Below are 17185 nucleotides of genomic sequence, written 5' to 3'. Positions count from 1 at the left end.
TTGAGACACCAGAGACACGGAGCTTCCACAATCCGATCTACATGAACTCGAAACGTTGCAAAACTCTTGCTCATTGTAGTTGAAAGCCTGCCCATGTATGCGTCTCATCTGGAGGCATGTCTCAAGACCAGATCCCATATCCTAGATTATTGGACGTCTGGACAAGACGCGCCCATGCCGTAGGTGTAATTCTTCATCTAGTTCATCTTCCATACGCTCAATCCGAACTTGGAAGTGATCAGCAACATCTGAAAGCCGTGTCGTCTCTTCCTGCATTTGCCAATATTGATGCTGCAAGCCCAAAGTGACGACGAAAAGGCCGATGTATAGGATGAGGACAGACACGAAGAAGCAGAAGAATATGACTGCTGCCAGGAAAGCGATGAGCACTTCCGCGTCGATCTTGACTAAATCGCGCAGCATTGGTAGTCGGTTTGTAGGAGTTGAGTGCTTTCCGTTGGGTTCTACCGTAAGTCTCAATCGGAGATTAAGCAGGGGAGATGGTGTGTAGCGAGAAATCTGTATCAATAACCCCCAGAGTCATATATGTTCAGTCCTTTGTTTGCTGCAAAACAAGCACGCGCAAGTGCAGTCAACAGCTGTTGCACGTGGAATGTCACGGAATAGCCTTCAATGGCGTAACAACTGTGATTGTGATCTCCTTTGAGACACGTCGCGAATGCCGTAGCTGCCAAGCTGTGACGACTCGCTGCTGGGAAGAACTGGTGGGATTCGCGATCTAGAACCGCTTGAATGTGATGGCATGGCAGTAGAATGAGGAGTAAAGAGTATGCTATCGTTTCACTCAACTTCCCTAGATGTGCCCGCCTCGTTGCGCCACGCGCTAGTGGCGTGTCTAGCTCACGCACAGACTCCTCCACCTCCTTTCCCGGATTGGTGTCTTCGGATCTGTTCTTCCCATCACCAAAAGGACGCGCCGCGCACTAGTGACGAGGCTTCGACAACAAATCTTATCCAAACAACCGTCTGGTCAACGTCAAAGTCAAAGTGCAAGTTGTGCCGCGGCGGACGCGCCGCCCCACGCTTCCCGTCCTTGGCTTGGCCAATGGCATCGCAGAACGTCCTTCCTAAGGTGACAAGCTCAACCACAAGCAAGCATGTGGATATAGACGCGTCCCAATGGTTTCATCGTCCTGGGTATTCACAGAGAACTACGGAATGAGCGGTAGGTAGCGTGGCTGCTTAGTCCTCCGCATTAGGAAGTCCAGACTTGGATCTCGTGTGATGAAGCAAACGATGGCGTCCGCGGTACACTACGAACTATGAGAATGAGTCGGTTGTGTCATTTCTATATGTAGGTAGAGATTCGCTTGATTGAGATTGTCGCGAGACGGTTCTGCGGTTCTCCTCCCAAGTCATTCTTTTCCAACAGTCACTCATTTTCAACATGCTTACTTTCTCTTCTTTCTTTGTTGCTGTGCTGCTAGGCGCCATCGGCAGCAATGCTGCGCCACTCATCCAGGAGCGAGGTATGTTGGTAGTGCGACATCTCTGTCGTTGCGTTGCGTAACTGACGGGTGACAGGTATCGCGCCAAACCTTCTGGGCAACTTCAAGTTGATGGAGCAGTATGCGTCGGCAGCATATTGCTCAAACAACTATGACTCCACCGGAGATCAGATTGAGTGCTCCACCGGCAACTGCCCGCTCGTTCAAGACGCAGACTCTACCACCGTCATCGAGTACAGCCGGTGAGTCTAATCCCAGCCCCCGCAGACGTCAAGTTTCAGCTGGTTGAATGGCCATGAACGATCCGGAAGCTAACAGCATACAGAGAGAATGCGATGACCGATGTGACGGGCTTTGTCGCAGTCGATCATACAAATAAACTCGTAGTTATCTCCTTCCGCGGCACTCACACCATCGAAGACTGGCGTACGAACCTCGACTTTGGCACCACTACAACAGATATCTGCCCAGGCTGCACTGCCCACCGCGGCTTTTGGCAGTCCTGGCTTGATGCGCGCGATAGTGTCTTACCCGCCGTGCAACAAGCAATAACCGCCTTCCCTAGCTACAGGATCACCGTAACAGGCCACAGTCTGGGAGGCGCCGTCGCTACTCTCGCCGCCGCCAGTATGCGCACTGCTGGCTACAATGTCGCGTTGTACAATTTCGGATCACCGAGGATAGGAGGAAGTAAGATTAGCTCCTATATCAGCAACCAGCGTGGTGGCAACTTCCGCGTCACGCACTGGAACGATCCCGTTCCTAAGATGCCGTTGTTGACCATGGGATATGTTCACATCAGTCCTGAGTACTACATCAACAAGCCGAGTAGACAGCCGGTATCGGCTGGCGACATCCAGACCTTCGCCGGTGCTGCCAATCTTTTCCAAGGAAACCAGGCCTGGTTAATTATGGATGTCGAAGCCCATCGGTGGTATTTCGACATGGTGTACACCTGCGGAGCGAAGAAATCGAAGCGTGGAGCTTTGGAGATGAGGGGTGTCGAGGGAAACATGGAGGTGGTGACTACGTTCTGATACCCCGGACAATTGCAGGTGTCTTCTTTAACGTCCGGTATAATGTATATTATGTCTAATGCTCGATTCCTGTCCAACCTCCCCTTCCTACAAAATCTTCAACTCCTTCGTCGCTTTCAACATTTCGTGCTAACCTTCCGGTGACAACGCTCCGCTCATGGTCTCGACCGCGTACGAGGAACGAGTTGAAGCCTCCAGTCCATTTCCCCCTTCCCCTGCCGGAGGTATCCGGACTAAACCCGCTACTCTGCCGATCGAGTTGGAGAAACCACCGCCGTTGATGTACCGACCCAATATCGTTCGTCGAGCCCGGATATGCATTGGTGGTACGCGTTTGATCATCCTCTTCTGTGTCGGTGTCGAGATCTTGATCCGCTACTTCCTCGTGTACGGATGCGTCCGCGACAATAGCTTCGTCACTTGAGGTCGCGGGGGTTCGTGTTGCAGAGCCACGCTGAGATCGTCCCCTTCTTCGTCTCGCTGTAAGCTTTTTGATTATTTCATTCGATGGGAGGCGTAATATGACCGTGTAATTGTGTGGCAATCGTGTACCGTGTAGACGTAGGCGTATGTATCGAGTCTTGAAAGCTGCTACCAGCTTTGAGCTCTCCTGGCACTCTCCGCCTGCAACTTCGCTTCCCTCATTTGCCGCTTCGTCGTCTTCTGTTTCGTCGTCATCCGTAGTCTGTGGACTTGGCATCTCGTTCTTTCTCTTACTCCTGGGTAAGATACTATAAGTTCCGGTATCCCATATAATGAGGCTTCCAGTCTTTCTGCTGGCACTCTCGATCAAGTGGTTCCAGTAGTTGTGTACTCTAGTCTCAATCGCCATTCTGCCTATGCTCCGCGAGTGGGGGTCGCCAGGAAGTCCTTTTGGAATGGCAAAAGACATCGAGCTCGTTTCTGAGAACTGAAGACGGAGGTCATAATGTACACCCGCAATCGGGTGGTTGTGTTGATGAACGACAAAGTGGTGACCATAACGGTTGGCGTTGGACTGGTAGAGGGTGGCAAAATCATCGATTGAGAGTCTTGGTACGTCAAGTGCTGTGTTTCTAGAGCTTTTCACCAGGTGATTTCTGAAGTAAGTAAGGTGATCGTCAATCTTGACCTTGCCGGCTTCTACTGCTGCTAGCGCGGGTAAAGCCTTTGCGACAGTTGGCGTTGCATCTGAATGCACATTTGGTTTTGAATTTGGGCTCCTGATATCTGCCTCAGACGTTCTTCGTCGCTTTGAAGGCCGCGGTGGCGATATGTCGCGTGCGAGACTTGCTGGTAAGCCCATTGCGAGTCTGGCGCAGTTGACAGCTCGCTGTCACCTATGATCGGGCTTAGGAAAAGCACGAATCTCACACGTTCATTCTTCGCCGGGTTGTGCTCCTCATCATTGTAGGCGAGGAGGTTGGCGTTCGTTTTGTGAGTGAGATGCGCGTTATAATCGCAAAACGCCGCGACGAAGCGATGACGTCAGCTGCCCGCGACATCCAACGTTGAACACCACGAGCATTCCGAAGCGATGTTAATAATCGTACGCGCAATCGAAGAGGTAGACGTCGGGATGCCAAAAGCGAAAGATCCGGATCGTGACGAGAAGCATACACGCGTGTGCGAAGTGTGGGGTCCCCGCAACAGCCGAGGTCTGTCATTGGCTGTCGGCAAACTTCCTTCTTCCTGCTCGGCAGACCTGCCCAAACAACGACCATACCTCAACGTCAACGCGCGAACACAGGCACGAAGAGGTTAGACGGCACCCATACTCCGGATATGATGAGGTTGAAAGGGAGACGCAGGCTCCACCGATGGGGATCTGGTCGTTCCGGGGTGTGGATCAGTGGATCATCGGAGGAGATAACGTAAAGTCGAAGGTATAAGTATCCCTATTGCTCTATCCGATGCTGGTCGCGATTCTGGACTCCCCTCATCATATCCTGTTGTGTCTTCGAGTTATTTGAAGCTTCTTCATAATGTCTTTCGATACGGAGGTTCTCATAATAGGTGCGGGCATGAGCGGCCTGGGCCTCGCTGTCCAAATCATTCGCAAGTACGGTCTTCGTAACTTTGAGCTCATTGAGAAGAGTGACGATATCGGTGGCACTTGGTTGGCAAACACATATCCAGGCTGTGGATGCGATGTAAGTTGTTCCGGGTCCAAACAGCTATCGGTGCCGAAAACTATGCTAAGCTGACTAGGTTGCCTCACACTTCTACTCCTACAGCTTCGCGCTGAACCCAGATTGGTCGAGAAAATACTCCATGCGTCCTGAGATTCAGGCCTACTTCCGCTCTGTGGCCGATCAGTACAAGATCGTGGATCACGTCCGCTTCCATTCCATAGTGGAGAAAGCAGCTTGGAACGATCTCGACAACGTCTGGGAGGTATCTGTCTTGAACCTCCAAACCAAAGAACGGACGACGCGTCGAGCGAAGATACTTGTCTCGGGGGTGGGGTCACTCTCAGTGCCTAAGCAGTGCGATCTGTCCGGAGTGGAGACCTACCAGGGCAAACTCTTTCATTCTGCGCAGTGGGACCACAGTTTCGATTGGAAGGACAAAGATGTTGTCGTACTTGGTATGTCTATTTATATCGGCTCGTCGGTTCTGTGCTTACAAAGCCCCAGGCAATGGCTGCTCAGCAACTCAATTTGTTCCTATCATGGCCAACGAGCCCAACCCTGTGCGTAAACTCACACAGTTCGGACGACAAGCGCAATACCTTGCAGAGCGCCAGAACCCATACTATTCGAATACCTTTAAAGCCGTGATGCGCTACGTCCCACTAGCAATGCGCCTCTACCGTGCGAAATTCTACTACGACATGGAGCGCGACTGGAGTGGTTTTGACATTGAGACCGGGCGCAGCATCCGCCAAAACCTGGCCAAGGAGAATGAAGCATACGTAAAGAGCATGGCACCGCCGAAGTATTGGAGCGCGCTCATCCCAAAGACCGAAATCGGGTGCAAGCGGAAGGTGTTGGACACAGACTATCTGAAGACCCTATGGAGAGATAACATTGAGCTGGTTGCCGACGATCCAGTGGAAAGAATCACTGGCGATGGCGTGGTAACAAAGAGCGGTCGCAAGGTGAAGGCAGATGCCATCGTGCTTGCCACTGGCTTCGCAACACAGCAGATGCTTTGTCCGATGGAGATAGCAGGGCGTGACGGACTACGCTTGAACGAATACGTGAGTTTACCACAGATCGCTACATGAGACCTATATACTGATGCTCATCGCAGTGGGATAAGACCTCACAAGGTGTCGCGCAAGCTTACTTCGGTACGGTGGTCCCACAGTTCCCGAACTTCTTCATCCTCATGGGGCCCAATACCGTCACCGGTCATCTCAGCGTCATCTACACTGTCGAGTGCCAGATCAACTTCACTCTCCGGCTGCTAGAGCCCATCTTCAAGTCACTGCCATCATATCGATCGCAATCATTCATTCCTCAGATGCTGTCACCACCACCGGCGACCGTAGAGGTCAAGCCGGAGGCTGCGGTCGCAGACTCGCAATGGACACAAAAGGCAGCAAGTAAGCTGGTCTGGAATTCAGGTTGCGTCAATTGGGCTGTAGATCCGAAGACGGGTCTAAATAATAGTAAGTGGGGAGGGTGGACGCTGGTGTGAGTCCGTGCGCTAACTCTGTCAGTGATGTACCCCGACTGGCAATTCCTCTATTGGCTCAGGAGCATCTTTTGGAAGAAGGGTGACTTCGTTTATCGTAACGAAAAGACAGGCGAAGAATTTCGACCGGTTGCTACCAAGACTATCCTCTGGCTGGCTACAGCAGGAGCACTTGCTAGCGGCGCCTTCTTCAGAAGGGAATGGATCCAAGATGAACTGCCTGTCCGGCTAAGGAACTTCGACGTGAGGGCATTGGTACGGAGCCTGAAAGCCTGAAAAATGACCAGATGAGGGGGTGAGTCAGCGCATGCCTGGATGGGACGCCAGTATCATCATCTAGGTCACCCACGCCTTCAGGCAACAACATCGTCCGATCAAGGCAAGTATGCTCATGAGACGGAATAGATGATCTTTTTTCTACCAATAGTACCAAGTGGTGCGATTCGTCTCTTGCTACGGAGCGTTTCGCCGCCATCAATGACGTCGCGCGCACGAAATGGTCGTCTCTCCAGCAACAAGTAACACTGCTCCCTGGTTCCCGCGATCGCAGCCTTCAGGACCGTCCCCGTGTCGCGTTAATAAGCGCAAGTCTATTGTCCAACTGTTCTGCACGAACAATACCAGCAAAGTGAGGGAGACGGGATATCTGACTTCCGGGTGTCCCTTCACCTTCACTTTACCAAATCGTCTCCCAGCCCCCTCAATTTCAGCTTTTCAAGCCCACGACCTTTTCGCTAATATTAATCGCACACTGAGAGTACTTTGGACTGCAAACTCTTCAGCTCTCTACACGATCAATCATTTCCCTCTCGTCCCCAACAAGCTCGACTTGATCATCTCATATCTTCTTACTTTACATTCCACAACCCAAGATACCTCCTGAGATGTCTCCAAAGAATCTCCTCCCAGATTTCGCAGTGGCGGTCAGCCAGATGGCTGTTGAAGCTGCAACCACAGCCTACCCGACCGACTACATCGTCGAGCACATCCTCAAGCTCAGTAACTACCTCATCAACCTTGCGGGAACCTGCAAGCTCTTTGGCAAGCCCGAACTCGATATCTACAGCCCCAGCCTCAGCACTCTGTTCGACCGCCTGCAGAAGAAGCAGGTTGGCCCAAGCCTGTTGCCTCACGGCTTTCTCACTCCCGAGCGCATTCACGGACGCATCTACGAGCGTGTGGACGAAGAGGCCACCGACCGTCCTCTCGCCGACTACGAGGACATATACTATGCGCTCGTCGCACGCATGCAGGAGATGCATCAGTTGTTGAACCTCCGCATCGACAGTGGCTTCAACCTTGCGTCTGAGGACATCTCTGAAGGCGGCCCCAGCATCGCCGAGCTTCACAACAGTCTGTCTGAATACTGGAACGTCCTCAACAACCCATCATGCGGCAAAGCGCTCGACGATGCGATCCGCGAAGCAAGGCTCGAGTCGCTCCGATACGAATTGGTCCACCAAGTCGAGAACAGGAAATTGAAAGCAGAAGACGCGCATGAGCAGTTGTCACAGCTCTACAGCTCCGATGTCTACAATGGCATCCTCGGACTCAACTTTGTCCAGGACTGGGCGCCGCCCATGATCGGTGCTTACTTGGAGTCGAAGTACCGCCGCATGCTCGACTTGGAGAAGGAAGAAGCTGTCGTCAAGGCCAGGCTGTCGCGCCGCCAAGCCAAGATGAAGACGCTGCGCGAGGCCCTCGCCGCCAAGTCCGCTGAAGAGAAGCTCATTGCCCGACGCCACGCCCGCAACAACGCACGCAGGGCTGCTCCAGTATGCGACGTCGACTATGAAGTCAGCCGGCCCACCAAAGCCACGCCCGTCGGACCCGAAGACGCCACCAAGCCCACCGGCGCCGAGCCCAACATCCACAACATGTACCACTTCACAGGCAAAGCATCGATGCAGCACTCCCCCGAACACCAAGCCCAGACCCACCCCGGTCACCACTACGAAGAGCACACGGCCGCCTACTGCAACCAGCCCATTGAGGATATCATTGCTCACCAGGAGATGTTCAAGGCAGCTGCTCAGTGGCAGATCAAGGAACAGCGCGTGTCAGAGTACAGCGAGTACCTCCGCGCTCGCGCTAGCCAGGGTGCTCAGCACAGGGTTGAGGCTAGTCAGAGCTCGGTGTCGTCGGGCAGTTCCTTCGGTCCACCTCCTCCTGGTTATGTTCGCGGCCCTTTTCATCATCCGGATATGGATTACAGTCAGTATGAGAAGTTTTGAGGGTGGACTACGTGGTAGGATTGGTGGTTAGGATACATGGATTGATGAAGCTGTCGACGGATAGGCAGGGCAGTGGATGCTTGAATCGATGGATCGATCAGTGAGGGCTATACCCAAGTGGTGCCATACGACAGATTATACGTATATAGACAAACAGTGGCACCTGGGACGATTGGTCTTCGACGCTCACGTCGTTGCGATTCCTTGCTTGCTCAGATAAACAATTGAAACAATTCACTCTTAAAGCTCCACCTTGACTTCCTCTTCTCAGAAGATGTAGTCCGGATCCACCTCAATGATCATGTTCTCACCGTAAACACCTGGTCTCGGTGCTGTGAAGTCTTTGATATGCCAGAGTTCCTCGTTTAGACGCTCAAATTCTCCAGGTCGCTGCTCTTGACAGTCGTAGAGATTGAGAGTCTGGCTTGGTATCAGCATACAAGTAGCAGCCGTCAACAAGCATACGAGAACAACGTACCTGCAACCCATCCAACCTCCCCACTACCTCTGTCGCCTCATCCCCAAGTAACCCCCCACACTCCGCTACATCTAACATCTTCAACTTCGCCCTCCCCTCCCAATCGCCAAGGGAAGTCCACATCTCCCTCCCCAGATACCGACACCGGTTCAACCCCAGCTCCTTACACCCCCTACTCTCTTTCAACAGCACCGCCAACTGCTCAGCCCTCACATCACAATTCTCCAACCTCACCACCGTAAGTCTCCCACTCCACTCAGCCGCACTCTCAGTAAGCACATCCCAAGCCTTACCCTGCTCTTCTCGTTCAATAGCGATACGCGACCGCGGGATGCCGCGTACGTAACGAACGCCGCTTTCGATTCTGAGTGAGAACGTGCGTAGAGCGCGGAGGGAGGTGATAGCTTTCGCCATGGGCAACGCCAATGCCCAAACACTGATGTTGAGATGCTGCAGCATGGTGCCATGGCGCTTTAGTATACTGGTCACCAACGCGCTCTGGAAGTTGTGCAACGTCAGGTACTCGTAACTTTTTGCCTGGGGGATGCGCAGCCAGATGTCGTACGGTTTTTTGGTACTGGTGATGGATGGGTCGAGGTACTTGAAAAAGGCAGGGGCGAGGGGCGCGATTCCCAAGGAGAGGGTGTGCAGGTTGGCATTGGCGAGGATGCGGGCGTGACGGGAGGTTTCTGAGAAGCGGAGGAGGGAGGATGTGGGTAGGGGGGTGAGTATATGGTTGAGGATCTCTGTGGGGAGGTCGAGGAGGTGGAGGGTTGACATCGTTGAGTTGTTTTGTCTGGGTTGATGAAAAAGTGGTGAGCTCAGGTCAAATGATTGAAGCTGAAGAGAACAGTACAATCTTTCAAATCCAAGGCTGGGGAATAGATAGATTTTAGTAGCAGGCAGACATCTCGGTGCCATTGTTGTCAGCAGCGAAACTCTAAACCATATATACTTCCACGTCACGCATGTCTTACACAAGCGGCATCTTCCTCCTCTGCCTTCCTTCCTGCCCATCATCATCACAGCGCTTATTCTTTCTCGCCGAATGGTCCCTGTCACCTTGTTTGAAGCAAACGTTTGACCCCGGGAGGCCGCGTCGTGGCGTCGAGCATGACTGATTGGACGAGGCAACTGTGCAGCATGCTGCTGTGTAAGGCGCCCCCAAATCCGCCCTGATGGAATGGCATCGGTTAGGTAAGGATAGCCTGCTTTGAACGTCCTCAACCTTTCTAGTTATAGAGAGCGTGCAGTGCGAAGGATCTGGCTGCATATTTGTATATAGCCGCATGCGCTGTTGTTGGGGATGAACTGGGGAATTCGTATCGAGTTCGTTATTTGTCGTCACCAGGCATACGAATGTGATGGCGCGGGCTTTGCGGGCGGCGTGGTTGTATCACTGCAGCAGGATGATAATAGTTGTGTTGTATTGATTGCATGGCAGCGCAAAGTTCGGAGTCGCCGGTGCACCGTTGGTCAGTCGCTCGCCGATGATCGCGCGCGGAGGATTGGGTGCCCAGGTAGGAGGATTCGGGGCCGGGGGGCGGCGGGTGATATCAGGAGCCGCGTCCGTATTCGTCGGTCGCTGCATGCAGACATGCACAAGATTGTTGGTTAGGCATCTATACACGTGATCTACCTATTCACTATACATTTACTTACTAGCGTTACCTCTCTACTATATATACTAGAGGTTCCTCTCTCTACATAGAATATTAATATATTATATACTTCTCTCTATTCTATAGGTTATAAGCCTATTAACGCTTCTAAGCGTAACTTAGCTACTTATATTACTTCTCTCTACTAACTATATAGCGCTTAACTATATTATTATCTACGCCTCTAACTATACTATCTTATAAATACTTCTTACTCTCTATTAAATATAACTACTCTCTATAGCGTTACTACTATTCTTAGTAAAGACTTTAAAAAGCTTAATAAACTTAATAACTATAATAAGTAGTTTAAGACTTTTAAAGAGCTTGCTTTTTTTAATAGTTATTCTAATATCTATAATAGTTAGGTTACCTCTCTTCTTAAGCCTAAACTTCTAACCTTTACTACTTCTAGGCCTTAGTAATCTACTATTATAGTTATAGAGAGAGAAGTAGACGAGCACTAGGTTTTATAGAAGACTAACAGCTATATTAGGTATAATAACAACTAACCCGCGAGAATAAAGGGAGCGCTAAGAAACACGTAACCTACCCTATAGTTCTACGTATATTATATATATTAGCGTTATTAGCTATAAAGAGATTCTTAGGAATTCTACTTAGCCTTACTACGTTCTAGCTTCTAGAACTTCCTAAGACTTACTAAGACTTATAAGACTATAGAGTTACCTTAAGTATATAGCTTAGGCACTAAGCTCTTATAGCTTAGTATATTTAACTTTATATAAGACTCTAGTATTTAATCTAAGAATTATACTTCTTTCTTAACTTCTTATAATATTATATTATTCTACTAAATATGCTATTACACTCTTGTACTATTATATTAATCTTCTAATTATACTAGTACACTAACCTATCTAACGCACTTACTTATACTCTAAGAACTAACTCTTAGGTTATCTTAGAATAACTTTTATACTTTAAACACTCTTAAGATAAGTAATACTATAATAGATACCTCTACTAATTCTTATATCTCTAGAGCCTCTATTTAAGGTAATAAGCCTAATATCTACTATAGTAATTATAATAAACTTAAAGCATAGTTACTCTAGCTAGACTAATACTTCTACCTTAAAGGAGATAGAGTTAAGAATAATAATAAAGTTATCTTAGCTACTACTTATCTTAAAGAAGATACTAAGAAGTAGTCTATTCTAATTATTTGCTATTATATAGATAACTCTATTAAAGATACTAAAAATATTGCTCTAGTTAAGAACTAGAATGCCTTTAAGACGAAGATGCGTAAAGTCTTCTTACTCTACTAAGAAAAGGTAATCGCTAAGTAGAAGATTTAATAACTACGCTAGACGCAGTCTACCGCTAATTATACTACCTAATTCTAGCAGCATAAGGTAGCTATTAACTAGAATAATAACGCTTTAATATAGATATATAAGTAAGATCTTAAGCTCTAGGTGCGATAGAAACTTATAAGAAGTAGAGGAGAAGTTACTACACTTTAAGAGCTTAAGAATAAAGCTATCTATATTAATAATAAACTCTATAAACTAAAGCTAGAAAAACAACTATTTGCGTAGAGAATGCGAGCACTAAGAAATATAAATAGGAACGCCTAGGTTTACTCTAAACCTTGCTGTTTATACTCTAACTAAAGATATTAATAAAGCTATATATCTAGAGTTCTAGAGTTATACGCTACTAATAGCTATAAACCTATATACCTTAATAATCTTAATAAAGAATCTAGACGACCTAAGTTTTATAATAAAAAGTAGAAGAAGAAGAACTTTAACTACTATGCCTATAGCAAACTAGGTTATATAGTAAGAGACTATAAGAGCTAAGGTAAGATAGTATAATAGCTAAATGTTCTATAACCTATAGATCTAAACGACTAGAAAGCTATATAGGCTATTAACTACTATTCTTAACGTAAGCAGCTATAAAGCCTAACTAGTAGACTAAGTAATATGTCTATTATAACCTCTAATAAGACTACCTAAGAAGATATCTCTATAGATAAGTGTAGCTTCTCTAAGAAAGAATCTAAAGAACTTATAGAGGTTATAGAAATTAACTAGACTAAGTTTAGAAAGATAGAACTATTTAAGAATAATAATAGACTATCTATACTATATGTTTAAAAAGACTAGATAATCTAACTCTTATCGCAAATTAACTAGCTACTACGATATCTTAATAAACCTAATATTAAGTATATCTATAAGACTCTAGATATTATAGCTAAAATATAAGAGAACTATTATTACCTCTTCTAATAAGTAATAGAAGATAAGAAAAATCTTCTACTATATATTGTTAATATTATTCTTACCTCTAAATAACTAGACTAGGTCTAGAAAGCTATTAAAAATTATAAGGACCCTATAATTAGTAATAACAAGATTATTATCTAATACTCTAAAGAATTAGATTTTAAGATTAATACGCTACTTATATACTTAGAAAGACCTCTAAAAGAATTCTCTAAATTAGAGAATTTCTTTAAAGAATTTAAAAAGTTTAACGAATACTACGATCTTCTAGAAGAACTTAAGAAGATAGGCTATAATAGTAAGAAGATATATAAATAAACTATAGACGCTACGTTATTATAGAGAAAATAAACTACGTATTATCTCTTAGATAAAGAATAAGAGGAAGCTAAGACAGTACCTCTAAAGTTAAAGAAGTAATTGTTACGGTTACAGAGAGAGGAGTAGACGAGCACTAGGTTTTGTAGAAGACTAACAGCCGTGTTAGGTATAATAATAACTAACCCGCGAGAACAAAGAGAGCGCTAAGAAACACGTAACCTGCTCTATAGTTCTACGCATATTATATGCATTAGCGTTATTAGCTATAAAGAGATTCTTAGGAATTCTACTTAGCTTTACTACGTTCTAGCTTCTAGAACTCTCTAAGACTTACTAAGACTTATAAGACTATAGAGTTACCTTAAGTATATAGCTTAGGTACTAAGCCCTTATAGCTTAGAGTGTTTAACTTTGTATAAGACTCTAGTATTTAATCTAAGAATTATACTTCTTTCTTAACCTCTTGTAATATTATATTATTCTACTAAATATGCTATTACACCTTTATACTATTATATTAATTCTCTAATTATGCTAGTACACTAAACTATTCTACCTTACTTACTTATACTCTAAGAACTAACTCTTAGATTATCTTAGAATAACCTTTACACTTTAAACACTCTTAAGATAAGTAATACTAAGATAGACACCCTTACTTCTCGCGTAGTAAAAGTTACTAGCAAGAGTAATAAGTCTAATATCTATAATAGAGAACGCTATAAGCTTAAAGATTAGCTACTCTAAGTTAATACTTACTTCTACCTTAAAGGCGACAAGGTTAATAATAATAATATAGTTGTTTAGGCTACTACGTTTCTATAAGGCAACGCTAGAGAATAGTCTAGACTTATTATCTATTAATATATAGATAACGCTATTAAGGATAATAATAATAAGCACCTAGTTAAAGACTAGGACGCTTTTAAGATTAGAATGCGCGAAGTCTTCTTACTCTACTAGAAGAAAGTAATTGCTAAGTAGAAGATTTAACAGCTGCGCTAGACGCAGTCTACTGCTAACTATACTACTCTATTCTAATAATACTAGATAGTTATTAACTAGGATAATAACGCTTTAATGCAGATGTATAAATAAGGTCTTAAACTCTAGGTACGAGCGGAACTTATAAGAAGTAGAACTAGTATTAATACGCTTTAAGAATTAAAGAACAAAGCTATCTATATTAACAACGAACTCTATAGACTAAAGCTAGAAGAACAACTATTTGCATAGAGAACGCGAGCACTAGAGAATATAAATAGAAACGCCTAGGTTTATGCTAAACCTTGCTATTCGTACCCTAACTAAGAATATTAACAAAGCTATATACCTAGAATTCTAGAGTTGTATGCTACTAATAGCTACGAACTTATACACCTTAATAATCTTAATAAAGGACCTAGATAACCTAAGTTTTACGATAAGAAGTAGAAGAAGAAGGACTTTAACTACTACGCCTGTAGCAAACTAGGCTATATAGTATAAGAATGCAAGAGCTAAGGCAAAGTAGTATAATAGCTAAATATTCTATAACTTACAGATCTAAACAACTAGAGAGCTGTATAGGCTATTAACTACTATCCCTAACGTAAGTAGCTATAAAGCTTAACTAGTAGACTAAGTAATATATTTATTATAACCCCTAACAAGACTACCTAGAAAGATATCTCTTTAGACAAGTGCAGCACCTCTAAAGAAGAATCTAAGGAATTTATAGAGGTTATAGAAATTAATAAGACTAAGTTTAGAAAGATAGAGCTGTTTAAGAACAACTACAGACTATCTACACTATATATTCTAGAAGACTAGATAATCTAACTCTTGTCGCAAATTAACTAGCTACTACAATATCTTAACAAACCTAATATTAAGTACGCCTACAAGACTCTAGATATTATAGCTAAGATATAAGAAGACTACTATTACCTCTTCTAATAAGCAATAGAAGATAAGAAAAATCTTCTACTATACATTATTAACATTATTCCTACCTCTAAACAACTAGATTAGATCTAGCAAGCTATTAAGAATTATAAGAACTCTACAATTAGTAACAATAAAGTTATTATCTAATACTCTAAGAGATTAGATTTTAAGATTAATACGCTACTCGCTTACCTAAGAAGACCTCTAAAAGAATTCTCTAAACTAAAGAACTTCTTTAATAAATTTAAAAAGTTTAATAAATACTATAATCTCCTAGAAGAACTTAAGAAGATAGGCTATAATAGCGAGAAGATATATAAATAGACTAAGAACGCTACAGCGTTATAGAAGGACTAACTTACGCATTATCTCTCTAATATAGAGTAGAAGAAAGCTAAGATAGCACCTCTAAAGTTAAAGAAGTGATCTACAAATAGGCGCCTTACTAAAGTCGAGTACTAGATAGACTATAAGAACTTCTTACATAATAAACTTTTGTAGATAATATATATTATAGACTCCTATCTAATCTACTATAGCAATAAGAATAGAGTAGAATAGAACTCTAGACTAAATAAGATAATACTAAAGTGTAAGTAGTTTTAGTTTAAATATACTACTAACGTGTGCCTAGTATACCTATAGAATAAGTAAACTACCTTCTATTTTTCTAGATACGTTAACCTATAAGAAATCCTCTAAATATAGTTAGTATTTTAGAAGAACGTTAGAGGATAACTAGCACGAGAGTGTAACTAAGACAACTAGTACCTCTACCTACACTCTAACTATAATAAATATATAATCGCTAAAGATTTCAATAGATTTAGAAAGGCTTTTTTAGACTAAGACTTCTAATAGAAGAAGCTAGTAAGAAGATTAATAGTATAAACTCCTTAGAACTTATTAGGCTTTTAGCGAAGCTTAACAAAGTATAGATAAAGGTATTTATAGACTTAGGAGCTTAGGCGAGCTATATCTCTATACGAATAGTATTCTAAGCTAGGCTTAAACTACGCAGAAAGAAGAAGAGTTATACTCTATTTATTGCTAATAGGCAATCTATGCTAGGTAAAATAGAGATTACCTATAAGGTTACTAGAGTAACGCTTAACATCTATAGACATTAGAAGAAGCTAGACCTAGACGTCTTTAGATTAGCTACCTACAATATTATATTAGGCCTACTCTAGTTATAAGAATATAACCTACGAATTAACTAGAAGTTAAGAGAGTTCTTGTTTAACTGCTATAGACTAAACGCAACTATAAGCATGCCTATATATTATATAAAGCTAATAGTAGATAAGAGAGAGATTAACGTAATTATAGCAAAGCAACTAACCTTAACTAAAAACGTCTTTAAGAAATAAAGGTTTAACTTAATAGATATAGAAAAAGAATTACCTAATTATAAAGTTAGAGTTCTAGAGAAGCGCGTAACTCTAAGCATTCTAAAAGAATATAACAAATTTAAACATCTCTTTATAGAAGTAGTAGATAGCGACGCTCTACTAAAGCACTAAGATTAGAACTACGAGATCGTTCTAGAAGAAGAAAAGACACTACTCTTTAGACTAATCTATTTCTTATTAGAAATAGAACTTAATATTCTAAAAAAGAAGCTAGTAACTAATTTAAAGAAAGGCTATATTAGACCCTCTACTTTACTAGTAGGATTTCTAATACTCTTTATTCTAAAGAAGGAAGAAGAACTACTAAGAATATGCGTTAACTATTAAAAGCTTAACAACATTATAGTTAAGAACTAATACTCTCTACTAAATATTATAGAATTATAGAATTAACTATTAAAAGCTAAGATCTTTATAGCGATAGATCTTAGAGATAGCTACTACCTTATTAGAATAAAGAAAGGTAAAGAATAAAAGACAGCGTTCTACACATAATATAGATATTACAAATACACTATTATGCTATTTAGGCTTATAAACACCCTAGTAATATTTTAGGCGCTTATTAATAATATATTAAGAATATATCTAGATATCTTTGTTATTACATACTTAGATAATATCCTTATCTACTCTAAGAACAAAGAAGACTACGTTAAATATATCTGCATAGTACTAAGGTGCCTAGACTAGTATAACTTATAAATTAAGCTAAAGAAGTGCATATTCTATGCAATAGAAGTACCTTTC

At 43.4% G+C, this 17185-nt stretch overlaps 4 protein-coding genes across 4 annotated transcripts; 3 read left to right on the top strand and 1 right to left on the bottom strand.

Moving 5' to 3' along the window:
- Window positions 1-1408: 1408 nt before the first annotated feature.
- On the top strand, window positions 1409-2506 carry J4E86_009318 (uncharacterized protein; the record flags this gene model as incomplete). Its single annotated transcript, XM_051449824.1, has 3 exons — window positions 1409-1490; window positions 1546-1711; window positions 1795-2506. 3 exons carry the CDS (start codon window positions 1409-1411, stop codon window positions 2504-2506), a joined length of 960 nt encoding a protein of 319 aa, XP_051299161.1.
- Window positions 2507-4470: 1964 nt separating this feature from the next.
- On the top strand, window positions 4471-6406 carry J4E86_009317 (uncharacterized protein; the record flags this gene model as incomplete). The annotated part of the gene is made up of 5 exons (XM_051449823.1): window positions 4471-4638; window positions 4697-5075; window positions 5125-5690; window positions 5744-6104; window positions 6156-6406. 5 exons carry the CDS (start codon window positions 4471-4473, stop codon window positions 6404-6406), a joined length of 1725 nt encoding a protein of 574 aa, XP_051299160.1.
- A 656-nt stretch (window positions 6407-7062) lies between these two features.
- On the top strand, window positions 7063-8364 carry J4E86_009316 (uncharacterized protein; the record flags this gene model as incomplete). Its single annotated transcript, XM_051449822.1, has 1 exon — window positions 7063-8364. One exon carries the CDS (start codon window positions 7063-7065, stop codon window positions 8362-8364), a length of 1302 nt encoding a protein of 433 aa, XP_051299159.1.
- A 267-nt stretch (window positions 8365-8631) lies between these two features.
- J4E86_009315 (uncharacterized protein) lies at window positions 8632-9622 on the bottom strand (the record flags this gene model as incomplete). Its single annotated transcript, XM_051449821.1, has 2 exons — window positions 8632-8784; window positions 8843-9622. The coding sequence occupies 2 exons, from the start codon at window positions 9620-9622 to the stop codon at window positions 8632-8634; spliced, it is 933 nt and encodes a 310-aa protein (XP_051299158.1).
- Between the last annotated feature and the right edge of the window lie 7563 nt (window positions 9623-17185).

This window comes from Alternaria arbusti (assembly GCF_024043155.1).
Source record: "Alternaria arbusti strain BMP 1465 chromosome Unknown scaffold_16, whole genome shotgun sequence".
In the NCBI taxonomy this organism is placed as follows: Eukaryota; Fungi; Ascomycota; class Dothideomycetes; order Pleosporales; family Pleosporaceae; genus Alternaria; species Alternaria arbusti.
Note: the sequence above shows the minus strand (reverse complement) of the source record. Positions and strands in the feature narration are given on the sequence as shown.